General features: G+C 35.9%; 1 protein-coding gene across 1 annotated transcript in view; it reads left to right on the top strand.

Moving 5' to 3' along the window:
- Positions 1-17018, top strand: part of FREM2 (FRAS1 related extracellular matrix 2) — a 125576-nt gene that overhangs the window by 71122 nt on the left and 37436 nt on the right. The window contains exons 3-6 of the mRNA XM_035323965.1: positions 1311-1457; positions 4273-4503; positions 4680-4805; positions 5575-5826. Coding sequence (XP_035179856.1) covers positions 1311-1457; positions 4273-4503; positions 4680-4805; positions 5575-5826 — 756 coding nt within the window. The remainder of the gene's footprint in view (positions 1-1310; positions 1458-4272; positions 4504-4679; positions 4806-5574; positions 5827-17018) is intronic.

Below are 17018 nucleotides of genomic sequence, written 5' to 3'. Positions count from 1 at the left end.
CTGACATATGCTCACATTGCAGGCTGGTGCTTAGTGTTTTGCATCTGGAGTTAAATGCCTTCCAAATCATCCCCTCTAAAACTTTGAGCTTCTTGTATTCCAGTACTGCTTTGGCTTGAAAAATAGAGCCTATTTTTGCTGATCTAATCATTTTTGTTAGAGGAGGAATGTGAAGGACTTATTACTGTAAGAGACGTATGTCTTTAGCTTAAAGATGACGCCATGGACATCAACAGGTGCCACCCAGAGATGCTGACTTGGTCTGCATTAGCCATTTAGGTCCCCTAGCTCAATGTACTACTTACTATACAGGGCTTTCTCTTCTCAGTGTCGGAGTGCACAGAAACTCGGACACTCAGTCCATGTTCAGCAAGATCTCAGGGAAGCCGTTGTGCAATTGCTATGTTAGAGACCTTGGAAGGGATCTCTGGGGCCTGATTTCTTTCCTGGTGCTGCTGCTGTGCCTGCGTGACAGCTGGTGAGGACATCTTGTGTTCTGTTGAAAGGTTAACTCTCAAAACACATTTCAGCAGCTTACACAGTTTGGGGTACTCATGGTATTGCTAAGGTAGGTCATTACAAAACAGTTTAAATGAATGCCAGTAACGTCTCCCTAAATCTCCTTAGGTGACACAGGCAATCATACTACATCAGCATAGGTATAAACTGTGGCGTGTATCAGGGATACTTAATTTTATTGGAACCCTTTCTTAGTGAGGTGAGAAAGCTGTTCCAAAATTGCACAGTACTCATACATATGTTCTAAAACAGAAAGACCAAAAATTGTTAGATTTAGTGAACAAAGTACTGAATTTGGAAAACAAGCTATATGGGTAAAGGCAGGCAGATGGTAGGTGCCATTTCTAGTCTCTCAGGATAACAAGGACCTTCCAGTGCTTCTGGCAGTCTGGTCATATCAAGGAAGTTCCATGCAATGTCTGTTGAGTTTGTCATTTGGAAATGCAAATACAGTTCTGCAGAAGCTTGTATCATCCACAGTTTTTGTAATTTCTGAAAAAGGGATTTCAAATACAATTTAATGAATTCTTGTTCTTTTCCCTTGGGAAAAAAAATGGCATACTTTGGAATTAATGGGACTAGGTTGTATACATCTAAGGTAAATGTATTCTATGTGCACCAACTGCATAATGATTGAGTTCTTTACCTGTTATTTCTTTGTTTTAAACCTATGCTGGAATTTTAATGTCCAGCTAAGATACATATTTTACCCAGGATACAGGTTACATTATCCTCAACAAAGTACTCTTTAACGAGTATAAAAATGAATAAATATATTTTTTATTTTGCAGGAGGCAATAAGCTGAGGAATCAACATTTTCGTCTAAACTGGGCATGGATCTCCTTAGAAAAGGCATATTATTTGGTAAATGAAGATTCCAAATATCTTGATGTAGTTCTTAAACGGAGAGGTTACCTGGGAGAAACCTCTTTTATAAGTAAGTTCAATTTTAGTCTTCTCACTTACTTATGAATTAAAAATCCAAGGCCTGGTCCTTCCTTCTTTGATTTGAAACATTAAAATTTCTGTTGGCTTCAGTATCAGAAGAGGATCATGTAAGCAAGACTGGTTAATCAATATGAAACTGAAGTTCACCGCAGCATGTTATTCTAATTAGTTCCCCAGAATGCTTCTTCCCTGGAAATAATTTTGCTGTTTGGATTGAATTTTTGAAAGTATTTTAGTAATTTAGATGTTAAGTATTTAGTTGATTACAAATATAAAAATGTAAAGGTAAAATCATAAAACAATGAAATAAGAATAGTGCAACAAGTTATTCTTTTATTCATGTATACATTTAGAAGTGTTTAGAAATATAAGCATTTTTATGATGCAATCATATCTTCACATCTCATACTTTAATCTGTGTTTGTAACAAACTATTTATTCGCTAGCAGAACAAGTTTGTGACTTCAGGTAATGAAACGTTTGTCTGTGGACCCAATTCGGAGGATACACAAGGCTCTGTTACTCAGGAGGACATCATTAAAACAGAAAAGAGTGAAATGCAGTCTTGCTATACGCCTTCTCAACGTGCAGTATTTTGAAATGCTGGCAATGTTGTATATATCCCAAATTAGCATGAAATTATATCAGAACAAAGAAGTGATTGTCCTATATAAAAATTTAAGTTAGAGTTCCTCTAGCTGATTAACCTCCATGCAGTGGAAAACAGCAAGCACTGAAGAACGTCAGCAGGCTGTGGAATGCTTTTTAATTAAAACACTTTTTAATTAAATGCTTATTAATTGGAAGAAAATGAAAATATGAGAAAACGCATAAGAAATATCACAGAACTTAAATTGGACAGGTTTCTCATTGTGGAATCTTTACTCCCTTTTTTTTTTGTCAGATAAATTCAGGAATTCTTTATGAAATAGATCTCTTAAAGGAATGCATTTGACACTACAGAATATTGCCATTTTTATTGTCCAAGCCCAATATTAAAAATACTGGAATGATAAAGATTTTAAATTATATTTTTTAAATAAGCAAATACATTTATAATTCTAATTTCCAAAGTAATTTTGTGTCTTCAGAAATCTCGTTAGCTTCACAGCCTAAAAGGTCTCCTATAAATAGATGACAAGGCCAGTATTTTCCCACAAACTAACATAAAAAAGCTGAGATGTTGATGTCTGCTTCTTGCCAAGAGGTATTCTAAAAGGACTGAACATTCTTTCATGCCACCTTTCATACACTTGTGTATGTATTTATGTGTATACATATATGTATGTCATCTATAAACAGCAATTAACCTGTAGCACACAGGTTAATTAGAAGACTCGTACAGATTTTAACTAATCTATGAGAAAAGTGGTAAGTTTTAATGAATGGCAATATTTACTCATCACGTGTACAATCAAGGATTATTTTATGATCAGATATCTAAGGTTGATACTGCTGTTGTATTTTTTTCATAGACTGCAGTACCCATCCAGATTTTATTTTCCCTGTAAGGAGAAAATATGACTGTAGCAACCAGAAAGGCAGCAATAAACATACATCATTTTCAGGGAATTGTGAGCTGGTCTGGTTAGCAGCTACAAGCACTAGGCTCATTTTCTTCAGTCATTGTTGGCAGTCAGTTCAGGCTGATACAGGAGGTGTTGAAAGCTGTTTGCAGTGTGTGGGGAGTGAAAAGGTGAAAAAAAGATTGCATTATCACATTTGATAGATATTTCTTTAAGAGAAAATAAAAGAATAAGAGAGATGAATGAAACACAAAGTTAAGGAAGTGTGGTTTAAATTAACTACTGTTACTGGTTAACAGATACTGGTTAGGCTTCTGCCTTTTAAAGAGTTTCTACATAATTTTCTACCTATGGATACTTCAGTTTCTGAACTGAACTGACTCAGAGCAAAAGATCTGACAAGAAAGTTTAAATAACTTTCCTCTGGTTGACTACCTTAATCCTGCTAAATGGAATTACTAAGCAGAAAGAATATAAGAGGCTGTCAGACAGCCTTAAATTGTGAGGGAAACACCAACAAAAAGCCATTTCAGAGCAGCCTGGATCCTGAGGCTGTAAGGTCTAGGTGGGAGGAGCTGTACTGGATTTTATCCTATGGCTTTGCATTTTCAACTTGACTTGAGTTGAAAAGTTTGAATTTAATGATCATAATTATGCAAACACTGAAAATTCATAAATATTATAATTACGCAGGGTAATTATAAATTAATTACAATGGATAATCATTAAAAAAAAAAGTGCTTACTGTAGTGGAAATGACCACGACCACAATGGCTCAGATTTTATATCTTCTGTCATATGTGTTCCCTATGTTTTACCTCTTTGTGTCTTTGTGTTTCCTTAGCTTTCCCCTTGAAGGCTGGATTTCCCAGGTGTGTTTTATTTTTTCTAAGAGACATAAATATTATTGTGGGTTTCAGGTAAAATGATATTTAGATAATATGGAACAGAAGAGAACCCAAAACGGTAAAGGGGGAAACAAAATCTATTGGTCTTTTTGGTCAGGCATAGGTGAATTACTGAAAAATTGAAACGATAATCTGCTCAGAGAATTTAGCTTTTCTAGGAGTTAGTTTTGGTTTGGCTAACTCTGTCTTCATAATATTAATTGAGGCTTTCACTGCTGTGTGTGACACCAATATAAAATTCATTCATCAACAAAAAAAATTGTTGAAAAAAAATAAGTTTCTTTTTTCTTTTTTCTTTTTTTTTTAAGATATCTAATGAGGGAAAAATACAAGTGGTGTTTTTAATGACCTGAATCTTTGATTTTGGCAGGTATTAGCACCAGAGATGGTACTGCCAAGAAAGATAAAGACTTCAGAGGAAAAGCACAGAAGCAGGTGCAGTTTAATCCCGGCCAAACCTTAGCTACATGGCGAGTACGGATTTTGAGTGATGGTGAACATGAACAGTCTGAGTCTTTTCAAATTGTTCTTTCTGAGCCTGTCATGGCAGTTCTGGAATTTCCAGATGTATCCACAGTGGAGATTATTGATCCAGGAGATGGTAAGAACTGTTCCAGAACTGTATTGCAAATATGTTCATATGCCAAAAGATTAACTGGAGGGGAAATGCTGAGTAGCAGTGCATTGCAAAGCTTATGCTAAAATGCTTCTAGCTATTTCACAGGTGACTTTCTGAGGCCATAAATCTACATAAATAAATATGTGTGTTCTTTGCAGAATCAACTGTTTTTATTCCTCAGTCCACATATACTATTGAAGAAGATGTTGGTGAGTTATTTATTCCAGTCAGAAGAAGTGGAGATGTGAGCCAGGAACTGATGGTTATCTGTTACACCCAACAAGGTAACAGAATCTACAATAGAAAAAGAAGTGAAAGTGGAAAAGAGACAGAAAAGCAAAAAGAATTGGTCCATCTATTGCATCATGAAATCATGTTAATGACTTCATCTTCAGTCTCAATTGGAAATGTATTCATCTTTGCAATCTGTCTTAGAGTCTTGTTAAATATAGACAAAAAGTGATCACGTTCCAAATACCTGCCTGTTACTATGAGGTTAAAGAGATCTATGTTTTTTATCTTTTTGCAAGATTTTTATATGTGATTTCTAATATTTGAAAGTGATGAGAATTAAAAGCACTGCAGTGGTTGTCCATGCCCTTACTTGCTTGAAAAAATTGATATAAAATAATATTGCTCAGCTGATGTTCTTCTCCTTCCTCTATCTACCAATCTCCTATTAATTATACCAATACAGAGTACAATTTCATTTGTGTTCATCAGATTGCATCTAGTTATAACTAATTTCTGATACACTGACATCTTCTACTGAATACACTAAATGAGTTAATTTCTAGCCCTTACAGGGTCTCCTTTGTTAGTCTTTATCTTTTGTGATAAACTACAGTATTCCTTTTGACTGAAAATCTGCAAATGAATTTGAGGGTCCGTATGCCTACATTGCATGATATAGTAGAAGTAGTGTGTCCAGAGATCTCAGAAATGTAGCCTGCTTAGACATTTAGAAATAAAAAGATAATTAAAATTCAGCCTCTGTGAGGGGATTATAATAGCCAGGGTTTGTGCAGTGACTGTTTTCCTTTTATACCACAGGAACAGCATCTGGCACCGCCCCAACCTCTGTACTTTCATACTCCGACTACATATCCAGGCCTGAGGATCACAACAGTGTTCTACGTTTTGACAAAGATGAACGAGAAAAAATGTGTCGGGTAGTCATCATAGATGATTCCTTGTATGAAGAGGCTGAGACCTTTGATGTTTTGCTGAGCATGCCGATGGGTGGAAGAATTGGTACAGAATTCGCAAGCACTCGAATTACCATTGTACCTGACAAGGATGATGGTAAGACATAATGTAGTAAAGTGATATTTATTCCCATTCCAGGACAGGACCCAAAAGTAGATTCATACTCAAACCATCATGTAGAAGTTGGATTTTTGCACTCACTCCTGGTGGTAAAAACACATGCTGCTTCCATCAAGATATGTGAAAATAGTATTAGAGAGCTATTATTATTTTTTTTTGTATTATTTAGTATTGAATTTTTATGATTTGAAAAAATCACATGAGCAAACTGGGAATGTTTGTGCCTTTCCATTCCATCAGAGTAACAGGTGTAACACAAAATATCATGTGGCATGGGCACCCTTATACATGTGATTCTGAGGTTGTGTCAACAAAGCCATCAGGCCCATTGATTGTTATGCTCTAAAGGGCCAGATTAGAAGTGCTGAACCAGAAACCACGTAGCAGCTTATAAGAGGCAGGTTATATTCCTTCGTATTTGATGCTACGTTCATATTCTGCCTAGAAGTATCCATGTATGTTTCCTATGACTTTAAAAATATAATCAAAATATTGTTGTATTGAAAGAGACATTTCTTGTGGTGAATTAGAGTTCTGTGACTAAGGAAGAATAGAACCAGCACACTGCTGATTCATCAACTTTTTTGGAAAGCATGCATAAATATTATTACAGCCTTAATCCTGTCCTTCAGTGTCGCCAACGTTGGTGTGGCAGCTCTAGGAGTGGTAGCAAAAATGTTTCCTGTGACAACTTGCCTTATTTATGATGGAGGTCAAATGGTGACATCTCAACTGCAATTTCTGTGAAAGGAGAACCAAGGATTTGTTTTAGTCCACTCTTTGAGGCCATAAATTATCTATTGTTAAGCTGTCATATTTCCTAAAGACTGATGTGAGAAATTATGTAGTACAGTACTCTCTGGAAAGTGTGGTGCCAAATGAGACTGTTATTATCAGCACAGTGATTTCTCCCTTGGTAAGGATATAAAAGGTAGCTCTTAAAGGCAGGAAGTTGACACCCATCTAATTGCATCATACTCAGTCTACCTGAAACTTCTCACGTGTAATCCTCTGTTATAACAGAGGTGACTTTGTTTTCTGTGTAGACTATTTGAGTAATCAGATAACATTAATGAATACAACAGTTTGAAGTAACAGTTCATGTAAAGGAACAGATCACATACCAAATGCAAACTTAATTTGGAAAAAGTGTAAGATAGAGGTGAACAAAAGCTATAGCACATATAGTATGTCTATAAGCTATAGTAATGTTATTATTATAACATTATAACATTGTAACTAATAAATTGTGTAGTCCACATTAGTCTTTTTACTTCACATCTGCTGATATATTATCGTTTGTTTAAATTAATTTTCTAATTAACAAAGTTTCTGTGGACAAATGTGACAGCATATTATTAAGTTGTGATTTCTTCAAATGCTTACACTCAGACTTGTTGAACCTCGTTAGGTTCACATGGCCCGTTTCTCAAGCTTGTCCAAGTCCCATGTAAGACTTAGAAGATTAAGTTACTGCAGTACACAACAAAGTAAGTTATCAGACACAAAGTTATATGTGTTGCTACAGGTTAGGCACTAAAAAATAAAAACAGATCTGTTGGAGTCTGAGATTATGAAGCACTGAAAGAAAAACACTGAGATGATTTACACGTATGTAAATCATCCACTTCTGGGGTGGGTAGTAAGCTCATTTGATGTTAGCTATCTATCTGTCCATTGAGACATCTCATGCAAGCAGGTTATGTCAGGTTCCTTCTATGGTTAATGAAAAGAGAGCTGTAATCCCAGGAACCATCTCATCCTGGGAGAAGCATATCAGCTTTTGAGATCAATCACCTCGGGTACATGGTGCATCTGAGTACAAGAACTTCTGACAGTAAATATAAACCTACCTTTAGAAATCTAATTTTCCATTCATAACAATGTCATAAATGCTGGTGGGTATGAAAGCAGTTTTTTTTTTTCTACTTTTTTCTTAAAACAACTTCTACTATGAAATACCATTGAACAACAGAGATGCACCATTATTTGTGATTCATAAAATAATTCTGATATTTTAAAAAATCCACTATTGAAATGACATATCTTAAATAGAGAGCAACACTAAGAGTGTTGCTGTATGGTGTGCAACTACTCTGATGCAAAATGTCTTAGCCCCTGCAGAAAGGCTTGTCATCAAAAGTTCTTCTGTCTCCTAGTCAGATGTTTGATTTCTGGGTTGTTGATTTGGACTTTTTCTTACTTACACTTTTTTTTTTTTTTTTTTTTGGATTGTGTACAAATTTTAAACTTTTGGTTTGTAATCACATTTTGAAACCAGAAAAGGTGTAATGAATGCAGAGCTCAAAGTTTACAACTAAGAGAAAAATACTTGCAATTATTTTGTTTGTTTCAGGTTTTTTACTAGTGTCTGTCTTCCCAAGTGATTTTAATTCCATGGTACTGTATTTAGTGTTGCCATGAGAGCACACCGTCTTATTGCTGGGCTGAGAAACAGTCTTCTTTCCTTAGTGGAATTGTTGAAGCCTCATGCTGTTCACAGCAGGAAGTACATTAAATACATTTGTTCCACTTCATTCATATTAGATGGGCAAGCAGCCATTCATATTTCTTCTTGACATTTCTACATCAAGGCTGGGAAGGCAAGGGACTCAGATTTATGTCAGAGATTTGCTTTCCATTTTCTTTATACCTACTTGGCTGAAGTGATCGTTTATCTCATCCATGTGATAGAGGATAGCACTATGTGGGAACATTTTATAGCTGACTAAACTGGATGATGATATGGCCCAATCATGACAATGCAGAAGGCCAATGTTAGGAGGTCAAACAGAACAGATAAATTCTTTAGTCTTCTGGGGATTTATTTCTTGCTGTCACTCCCACTACAGATAAATGAACATTGGAAATCCTTACACCACATTGTGGAGATCAGTACCCACTAGCACTTGTCCAACTTGACAGTAAAGTCCACATTGGTATTTACTTTCAATAGCCTGAAAAGAGGCAAAAAGTCAGCAGTGCCATGCTACATTATAAATCTATGTTTTGTATTAAGTGTCCTGGTAGGCAAACAGTGAAAGCTAATTTTCAGTGTGTGCACTGAGCCAAATTTCCAGCTGATGATAATTAAATATTCTATTAACATGTTTTTGCTTTTTTTTCAGAGGGACATCCTTATCTCACAAGACTATTTAGAATTTCCTTACTTCCATTGGCCTCCAAGGCAAGCATTCAAGTGTGTCTTTTCCTTATTGACCATAGGTATGCCATAACCTTAAATTGAACAAGTGGCTGGTTGATCTTCACAGTTGATATCTCCCAGTCTATTTGTCCAATTTAATTACAACCCAAACACTATTGGCAGAGCATGCCTAATCTTATTTTATGGACTCATGATTTGGCCAAGTATCCTTCACCTGTTTCCAGAGATGACTAAAATTACAAATTAGCTATTATTTGTGCTCTGTACAGACATTTTTGACTACTTCATTTTCTATTTTTACAGTGCCCCTGGGTCTGATGCTTCTGGCACTTCTGAGCAGCTTTCATTTTTTTTTGTCCTCTCATTACGTAAAATCTCTGTGACCCCTCCTCTTTCCTCAATTTGTGGAAAATGGCCAAATTGGCAACTAATCAAGGGGAAGAGTAGAAGACAGCCAATTTATGACACATTATACTCCCAGTTTTCTCTGCTTCTAGCTTTTTATTATTACCAGTTCAACAGAGTAAAAGATGTTTGATTTACACTAACAGCCTTAAAATTTTAGTCTGTTTGCTCTCTATCACAGAAATAAATTAATTTCATATCTTGGAGTAGGACATTTTAAAGAGGGAATGAAGCACATTGATATTTTTCTATCATCTGTTGCTGACAGTTTATTATATGTGTGTATGCAGCCACACAGTCATGCATTATACATATATGAACTACAGATGTTGGATTAATATCATCTTAATTTAGCTGCTTAACAACTATGTATATGTCTAACCTTAAGATTTAGGTTCCTTTGATAGGCAAGGAGGATAAAGTATGAACTCCAGACAGTAATTTGTCATATCTTCAGATGTCACAGCCCCAAAGATGATCACAGGGCTGGAGCACCTCTCTTATGAAGAGAGGCTGAGAGAGCTGGGGTTGTTCAGCCTGGAGAAGAGAAGGCTCTGGGGGGACCTTACAGCAACCTTCCAGTGCCTAGAGGGGCCTGCAGGAGGGATAGGGAGGGACTCTTTGTCAGGGAGTGTAGTGATAGAACAAGCAGTAATGGCTTTAAACTAAAGAAGGGTAGATTTGGACTAGATATAGGGAAGAAAGTCTTTACTCTGAAGATGTTGAGGCACTGGCAGAGGTTTCAGAGAGAAGCTGTGGATGCCCCATCCCTGGAAGTGCTCAAAGCCAGGCTGGATGGGGCTTTGGGCAACCTGGTCTGGTGGGAGGTGTTCCTGCCCATGGCAAAGGGGTTGGAAGTGCATGATCTTTAAGGTCCCTTCCAACCCTAATGATTCTATGATTCTATGATCTATTTCAGATGGCTCCTCTAGGACAGTGGACTCGGCTGCTAGAGAAGCATATATTTAAGCCTTTGCTGCTGTAGATTCCTAAATGATTAGCTTATATATGCATTATTACAGTTTTATGTGAATTACAGTATTTTTTTCTAGGAGAGTATTGAAATAGAGGACAGCTTTTAAGTTTTGTACTGAAAGGACATAAAATAGTTAATAAGCAGAAAGTTAAAAATTATATAAACTGTAGAAAATTATACTTTATGTTAAATCTAGAGTGAGTTAAATGAGCTGATGTTCTTACACATGACATTGTTTTCCAGGGAGGCTAATGGATTGTTGTGTTATAACAGTTCACTCAGGAGTACTTTGAAAATCTTCTGTCTTCGTGTAGCATGTTTTATTTTTATGGCTTTGATCTTCATATTACAGATCTTTTATTCATTATAGACTTTGAAAATGTATTGAATGCCTAGAAAATCATTCTAAATTAAGCATTTTTTCTTAGTTGCTTGAAATTGTAAGGGCTGAATTTAGTGTCCTGGTAAGTTCTTAGTGTGTTTAAGATTTGAGTAATCGAGTTGTGTAGGTTATCTTGATACATTCAGTTTTCCTAAGGTTTCTTCAGATCATCTTGCTTTCTCTGACATTCCTTGTATTGAGACTTTGCCATTTTACTCATCAGTCTTTTAAGACCCAAAGGATGCTGAGTAACACAGTAGCCAGTTCTTCTTTTGATGCTGAGTCCCATCCTTACTGTTAGCTCTGATACACAGAGCATGGAAGGTCTCTGTTATATTTTTCTTCTTAGACCTCATTGGGCCAGCTGTGTTTTCATTGTATTTGGTCAGAAAAGCCTGGAAGGAATTGTTTCTGCCAGTTAAGCAAGCTAGTATTGTGACTGAATGATAAAGGTGCATTTGGGACAGTCTTTATTACACTGTCTTCAAATATGGTGAAGCAGTCTCCAATCCAGAAAAATCTGTGTATATATATAGGGGCAGAAGAACAAATGTATTAACTATCCACAAGAATGGAGAGAAATATAACTTTCTTTTCAAAATGTGGTACAAGCTATAACTGAAATGATAGACAAATAACAACAGCCACCTGGTAAACAATGTCTTTTACATTTCTTGGTTATGCTATTCCTCTTCTGTTCACCATTTGTAATAAAAGTAGTTCTAATAATAATACCTCCCTTCTTCATTTGTTCTTCGATGTAACCATACACATTTGCTACTTCAATAAGATTCTTGTTTGTAATTCATTTGGTTAAAAATTTGTCTCAGAAAATGCACAATCTGGCTTTATTTTGGTGTTTAGGATATTGATATATTCTTTTTCACAAAGGTCAATTGTTTTCATTGTATAGGACCTCACCCATTTTCAGCATGCAATTACTTTTAAAAGTCCAAAAATTCTGTCTTTGCCATTGAATGGCAACAGTTTCCTTGCCATCCTCTTATCAGCTTTCATTACTAAGCAACAAAATGCAGGTATATCATTCAAAAGCTAGACTACTACTACTTGCTAGCCAGTGGAAATCTCAGCTAGGAAGAAAACATAATTGTCATTGCTACAGTTTTGAGCTTTAAAATAATGATCATGATGTAGGTGGATGATACAAGAAACTATAAAGAAAGCATTTATAGAATGAGCTATTGCAATTTTGTGGTTATGTTTGTTGATATGAGTGTAGGTGTGGGAACATGCCTTGGAAGAACAAAATTCAAAATACTCTTCTTGTAAGACCTCTTTTTTGTAAATATACTTGTTACACTCAAACCCTTCTTACAGCTTGTTTTTTCTGCAAGGCCCAGAAGTAAACTAATTACTCGATTAAAATATGAAAAACATTTATAAATGGCTACATACTGTACCTCTCTAAGTTGATTTCTAAAATGCTGCTTGGCTTCTTCCATTTCAGTTTATAGGAGTCCTTATTTGTCATCTCACATAAGAATCACAGACTCTGAGCTCCTTCTCGCTTGGCCTACCTGTGAGGTACCTTGTGTGTGGCATATTTAAATACTACTGCCAAGCCTTCCCATTTATCTGCCTGTCTCTGTTGCATCAGTTTACCAAGAGTTTGTTAGTGATACCATTTCCCAGACCTCTTATACAAAAATAATCTCTCTTTTTGAAAATACAACATGTAGAAGAATCTGAATTGGTTTCGTGCTCTGTAGGAGGTCTAATAGTAGAAAAAAACGTATGTAAAAGTCAGACGGTTGCTGCAGTCAATACAGTCACTCTTGGGTGTGTCCCCAAAGTCCTGATATCAAGGCCTGTAGGTGATGTATGCAAAGATCGTAACAATACTTCTACTACTATTAAATTTTTCCCATACATATGAATTCCAGTATTTCGGAAAGGTAAGTGTTTCTCTCAAGGTAAATTCATTGCTTCCAAGAGAAGGTCACTTGCAATAGTAAGCCTTTCTTCTGGAGTGCCAGTTATAGCTGAGAGACAGCTTAAGACTGTTCATTACTATCTTGTACACAGTAGTTAAATAATTATTGAAATTTTCATCTTCAGGTTAAAGGTGCACATGTTGAAAGAGCTGAGCTGTGGTATATCTTAACAATCTCAGATGTACTTATTTTCCCCGATTCAGATATACTCTAGCTCATCTAATTGTTACTGAACCATTACAATTGCAACTTGACATCAAGGAAAATCAGAATTAGCTCAGTTCTTCCAGCTGCAAAGTATGCTGAAGAATGTCCTTGCAGCCCATGTGGGACTGCCAAGAAAAGTAAAAAGTATGTGACCAGAGATGCCATATCGCTATAGGCACCTTTCTGCAGCCCTCAGTCCTGCAGCTAGTGCTGTAGTCTACTTCCTCCACTGTGCTTCTGTGCTCACACTTGTCTTTAACTCATTCATGTGGCAGGGGGATTAGATGTGGATTCCACGCCTCCTAAGGCAATAAGGCAGTCTTGTGATGGTACTGTGTGTAGAAAAACTGAAACCTGGTTACAGAAAGTTCATGTTTGCTACAATTAAATAGCATATATAATAAATTAATTAAAAATGAATAATATATATAATGTTGTTCATAGCAGCTATTGATCTTCATACACACCGCTGGAATTACTGGATTAAGTTGCATAAAATGAGAGTAATTCATGAATGAAACAGTATAGTCAATGTATGGTATTATCTTTGTGGATTAAAAAAATCCATGTGTTTGTCTTGGAAAATAGAACTGGATCTGGTAAAGCTTGCCTTCATTGAAGTTTTTCATTTTACATATTATAATGTTTTGAGCATCCTTTAAAAAATATTCTAAGGTGCTGGCAGAAATGGTCTGTTGAGACAAATGGAAATGCAGACTTTACTCCCTTGAGATAATGTTTGTGGAAATTTGTCTGTGACTGGTAATTTTGATTCTGAGGTGAATTTACTTTTTGATTACAATAGTTATGACAACAGTGCTAAGAGGATGAAAGTTGTTAAGATTACAACATCTGAGTTTGAAAAATAATCTGTTTTGACCACATCAAATAAAAAGCTATTGGCATTTGCACAGTAGGTACCTGATCAAGAATTGAGCTTTGACTGTAATCTTGACCCCTGCTTCTACAGCATTCCACAAAAATAAATGACTTGGCAAATTAAATTCATTGTGCTAAATGCAAGCTCAGTTGCTTGCACAGCTTCAAGTATGTGTAAATAGCTGTAGAGTGGTGCTACCAAGTTTCAGATGTTGAAGTCCTCTTTCATAATATAATAATATAAACTGTTTAAAATGAACAGTTCTTCTAAGCTTTTCTTTTGCTGCCATTAACATGAATATATGGGAGAGACTGCAGAGGTTAATCTTTACTTCTATTAAACAGTAAATGGACATTTCTTCTGCAAGCTAATGGAACTCTTAACTAATCTATTGCAGCTCACCTACTTCACATTCTGAAGGGTGGAGTCTCCCATGTTAAATACAGACTAACCACAGCTCCATCTATTAATGCTAACTGTGATACTGAAATGCAAGTTTGCATTGTCTAGCGGCATGTGGATTATCTGGGTTGAACCAGATCAAGTCCAGAGGAAATGTGGCCCTGTTTGTGTGTTGTTAGGTCTAAGCTAATTATCTGTGTCAGCAAACAGGGCTCATTCTTTTGAACTCACTAGGATGTCTAGACTGCACCAGAACAAGCTGGTTAGTTTACAAGGCATTGTTTTGCAGCTTCAGTATTACCACTATAGATTTCTAATAGCTCTGGAAACTCATAATGTTCAAATTGTTGCCTTGTTTGTACTGGGCATGGAAACCAAAAGGAAAAAGTTTTTAGAGAGAAGAGGTTTAACACCACCAGAAAAGAACAAGCACGTGTTCAGCTTTAACAACTTCTTCTCCTACCTTCAATATCTATATGGCAGAGTTGCAGGTCCTGGTTTTTGTTTTGTTTTGTTTTGTTTCTGTTACTTCTGTCTTCCTGGGAATATATGTATCTCACTGAAAATACCGATCACTGAAAATCTCTTCAGTATTGAGGCTTATGCTGGTGTCAGCACAAAAGAGTGTCCTTTTCTATTTTTTTTCCCACCTACACTGTGTTCCATATTATTTGCACTGGAAACCCAAATGGATTGTGGCACTTTGCATATCTTGCAAACACTATACTCTTCTACTATGTTGATCTAAAGTAGCTTGTAAAGATATTATTTTAAAAACAAAAGCTCCCTTGAAAACAAACATTTTCATGCTATCTCATTGATTTTTTGATAGAACCATTTCTGACAGTGTGAGAAGTGTGTTTGTTTTCCTGTTTGATTACTGCCTAGTGCTGTAGTTGATATATGCTCCTGACTGTCTAAGTACAAAGGCAAGACAAAGATTTCATTTCTGTTCAAGAAACCTGGGATTAAAGCTCCTAACCTTTCTCCTCTGATTATTGTAACTTCATGCCGTTGAAATCTGTGGGTCTGAACAACAAAAAAAAAAACTCTTTAAAAAACTCCTCTTATTTCCGAAAGAGGAACCATTAAATTTGCAGTGGTCTCTCCACAGAGTGATTACCAGATTAAAGATCTGCTGTAAGTGAGCCCCAGTCATTGAGCAGAGTGTTTTCCAGCCATGACCTGAGAAATACAATGCTTTCCCTGTTAGTAGCTTGGCTTTGCTACTTCCCCTGGGGAGCTACTAACACAGCTTACAGGAAATGAGCTTTCAAAACATTTGTAAGGATTTGTTTCCTAGGATGAGTAACCATACAGAATGTGTCTTTTATTGAAGATACATGCCTCAAAAAGTGTGAAAAACACACTGGAATACAAGGCTAGCTAATGTAGGATTTAGGCATTTTTATGTTTGTCTGTGACTACATGAATAAACAGTGCACAGGGATTCTTTTTCAGAAGCAGTAAAAAAAATCATTAGGATAACAATAAAATAAATAAAAAACCATCTGGTTTGAATTAGGTCATGTAGGCTTCCTGAATAATCAATGAGTAGAAGGGAATGCTTCTAGATCTCAGGTTGTACTCACTGTGGTGGGTGTTCCATTCCACTTCTCCTGTATGCTTATTATGCTGGAAAACCTTCTGGAATTGCCTTTGTCCTTGAAAACTGAGAGCAGGAAGGCTGTGAACATGAGTACCTCTCACTTAAGTGCTTAAAATGAAGTGGGGCTGAGTCTAGATCAAATCCGGAACTACCAGGACATCCTTATAGAACGAAGAGGATTAATAGACTCAAATGTACTAATCTTTAAAAATATCTGTGTAAAACATGACACGTATTAGATGTGATGATATTTTAAGTACTTTTTTCAACTGTTAGCATATTCATAACTTTGATCTTAGTAGGTGTCTTGTATTTTTGAATCTCTAGAGGTTGGATGAGTCTTTGTCCATCTTGAGAATTACAGGTCAGTGTATGTCTGAAATATCCCTGTAAACAGAACTCTCATCAAAGTTAATAACAGTTACAGAGGAAGATCCAGAGAGTGTATTCTATTCACCTAAGTATTCAAAATGTTTCAGATGAGAGCTTCACAGTCCCAAATATAAATGCAATCACTGACAATCCAATCTACAGGCAAATAGTGTAAGATCAATGTGTGTGTGTGTCTTTGTGTACAAACACACACACTGTTGAATACACATCATTCTGAATAAAAAGTTTGAAGTGGAAATGAAAGCCTTTTCATTTGCCAAAACTAGACATTTGTCAAGTTTGTCTTTCATCCTGCAAAGGTTGATGACCTTGATAATGCTCAAGCAAGTCGATGAATCTGCACTATCATTCAGTAAATACATTTAGTGCCATCAATTTGTTGCAACTCGTGGTTTTAGTTTTCCCAGATAAGTCGAGAGGCAGTTGCATTTGTTTTCACTAATGTGGACTATTAAGGATTTTGTTTGTTTGCTTGGTTTCTGATCATTTATTTTGTTGTTTGTGAAATACAGGAAAAATCTTGCAATCAAAAGAAAATATTATTTTCTTCAAAATTTCTAATTTAATTCTCATTTGCAATTACAAAATACTTAGGAACTGTTGCCTTCTCAGATTAAGCTCTGGCTTATTAACAATTTAGTAACTGCTTTATATTATTTCTGGTTAGTTTTAATTAAAATCCTATCCTACATTATTCACTTTTCTATAAAAAGAAATAAGCAATATATCACAGAGGAAATTGTTGTTGTATGCTGTGTAGTCAGTCAGATTGTCCTCAAGTACTTCAGAAAAA

Source organism: Oxyura jamaicensis, chromosome 1 (assembly GCF_011077185.1).
Source record: "Oxyura jamaicensis isolate SHBP4307 breed ruddy duck chromosome 1, BPBGC_Ojam_1.0, whole genome shotgun sequence".
Taxonomy (NCBI): Eukaryota; Metazoa; Chordata; class Aves; order Anseriformes; family Anatidae; genus Oxyura; species Oxyura jamaicensis.
Note: the sequence above shows the minus strand (reverse complement) of the source record. Positions and strands in the feature narration are given on the sequence as shown.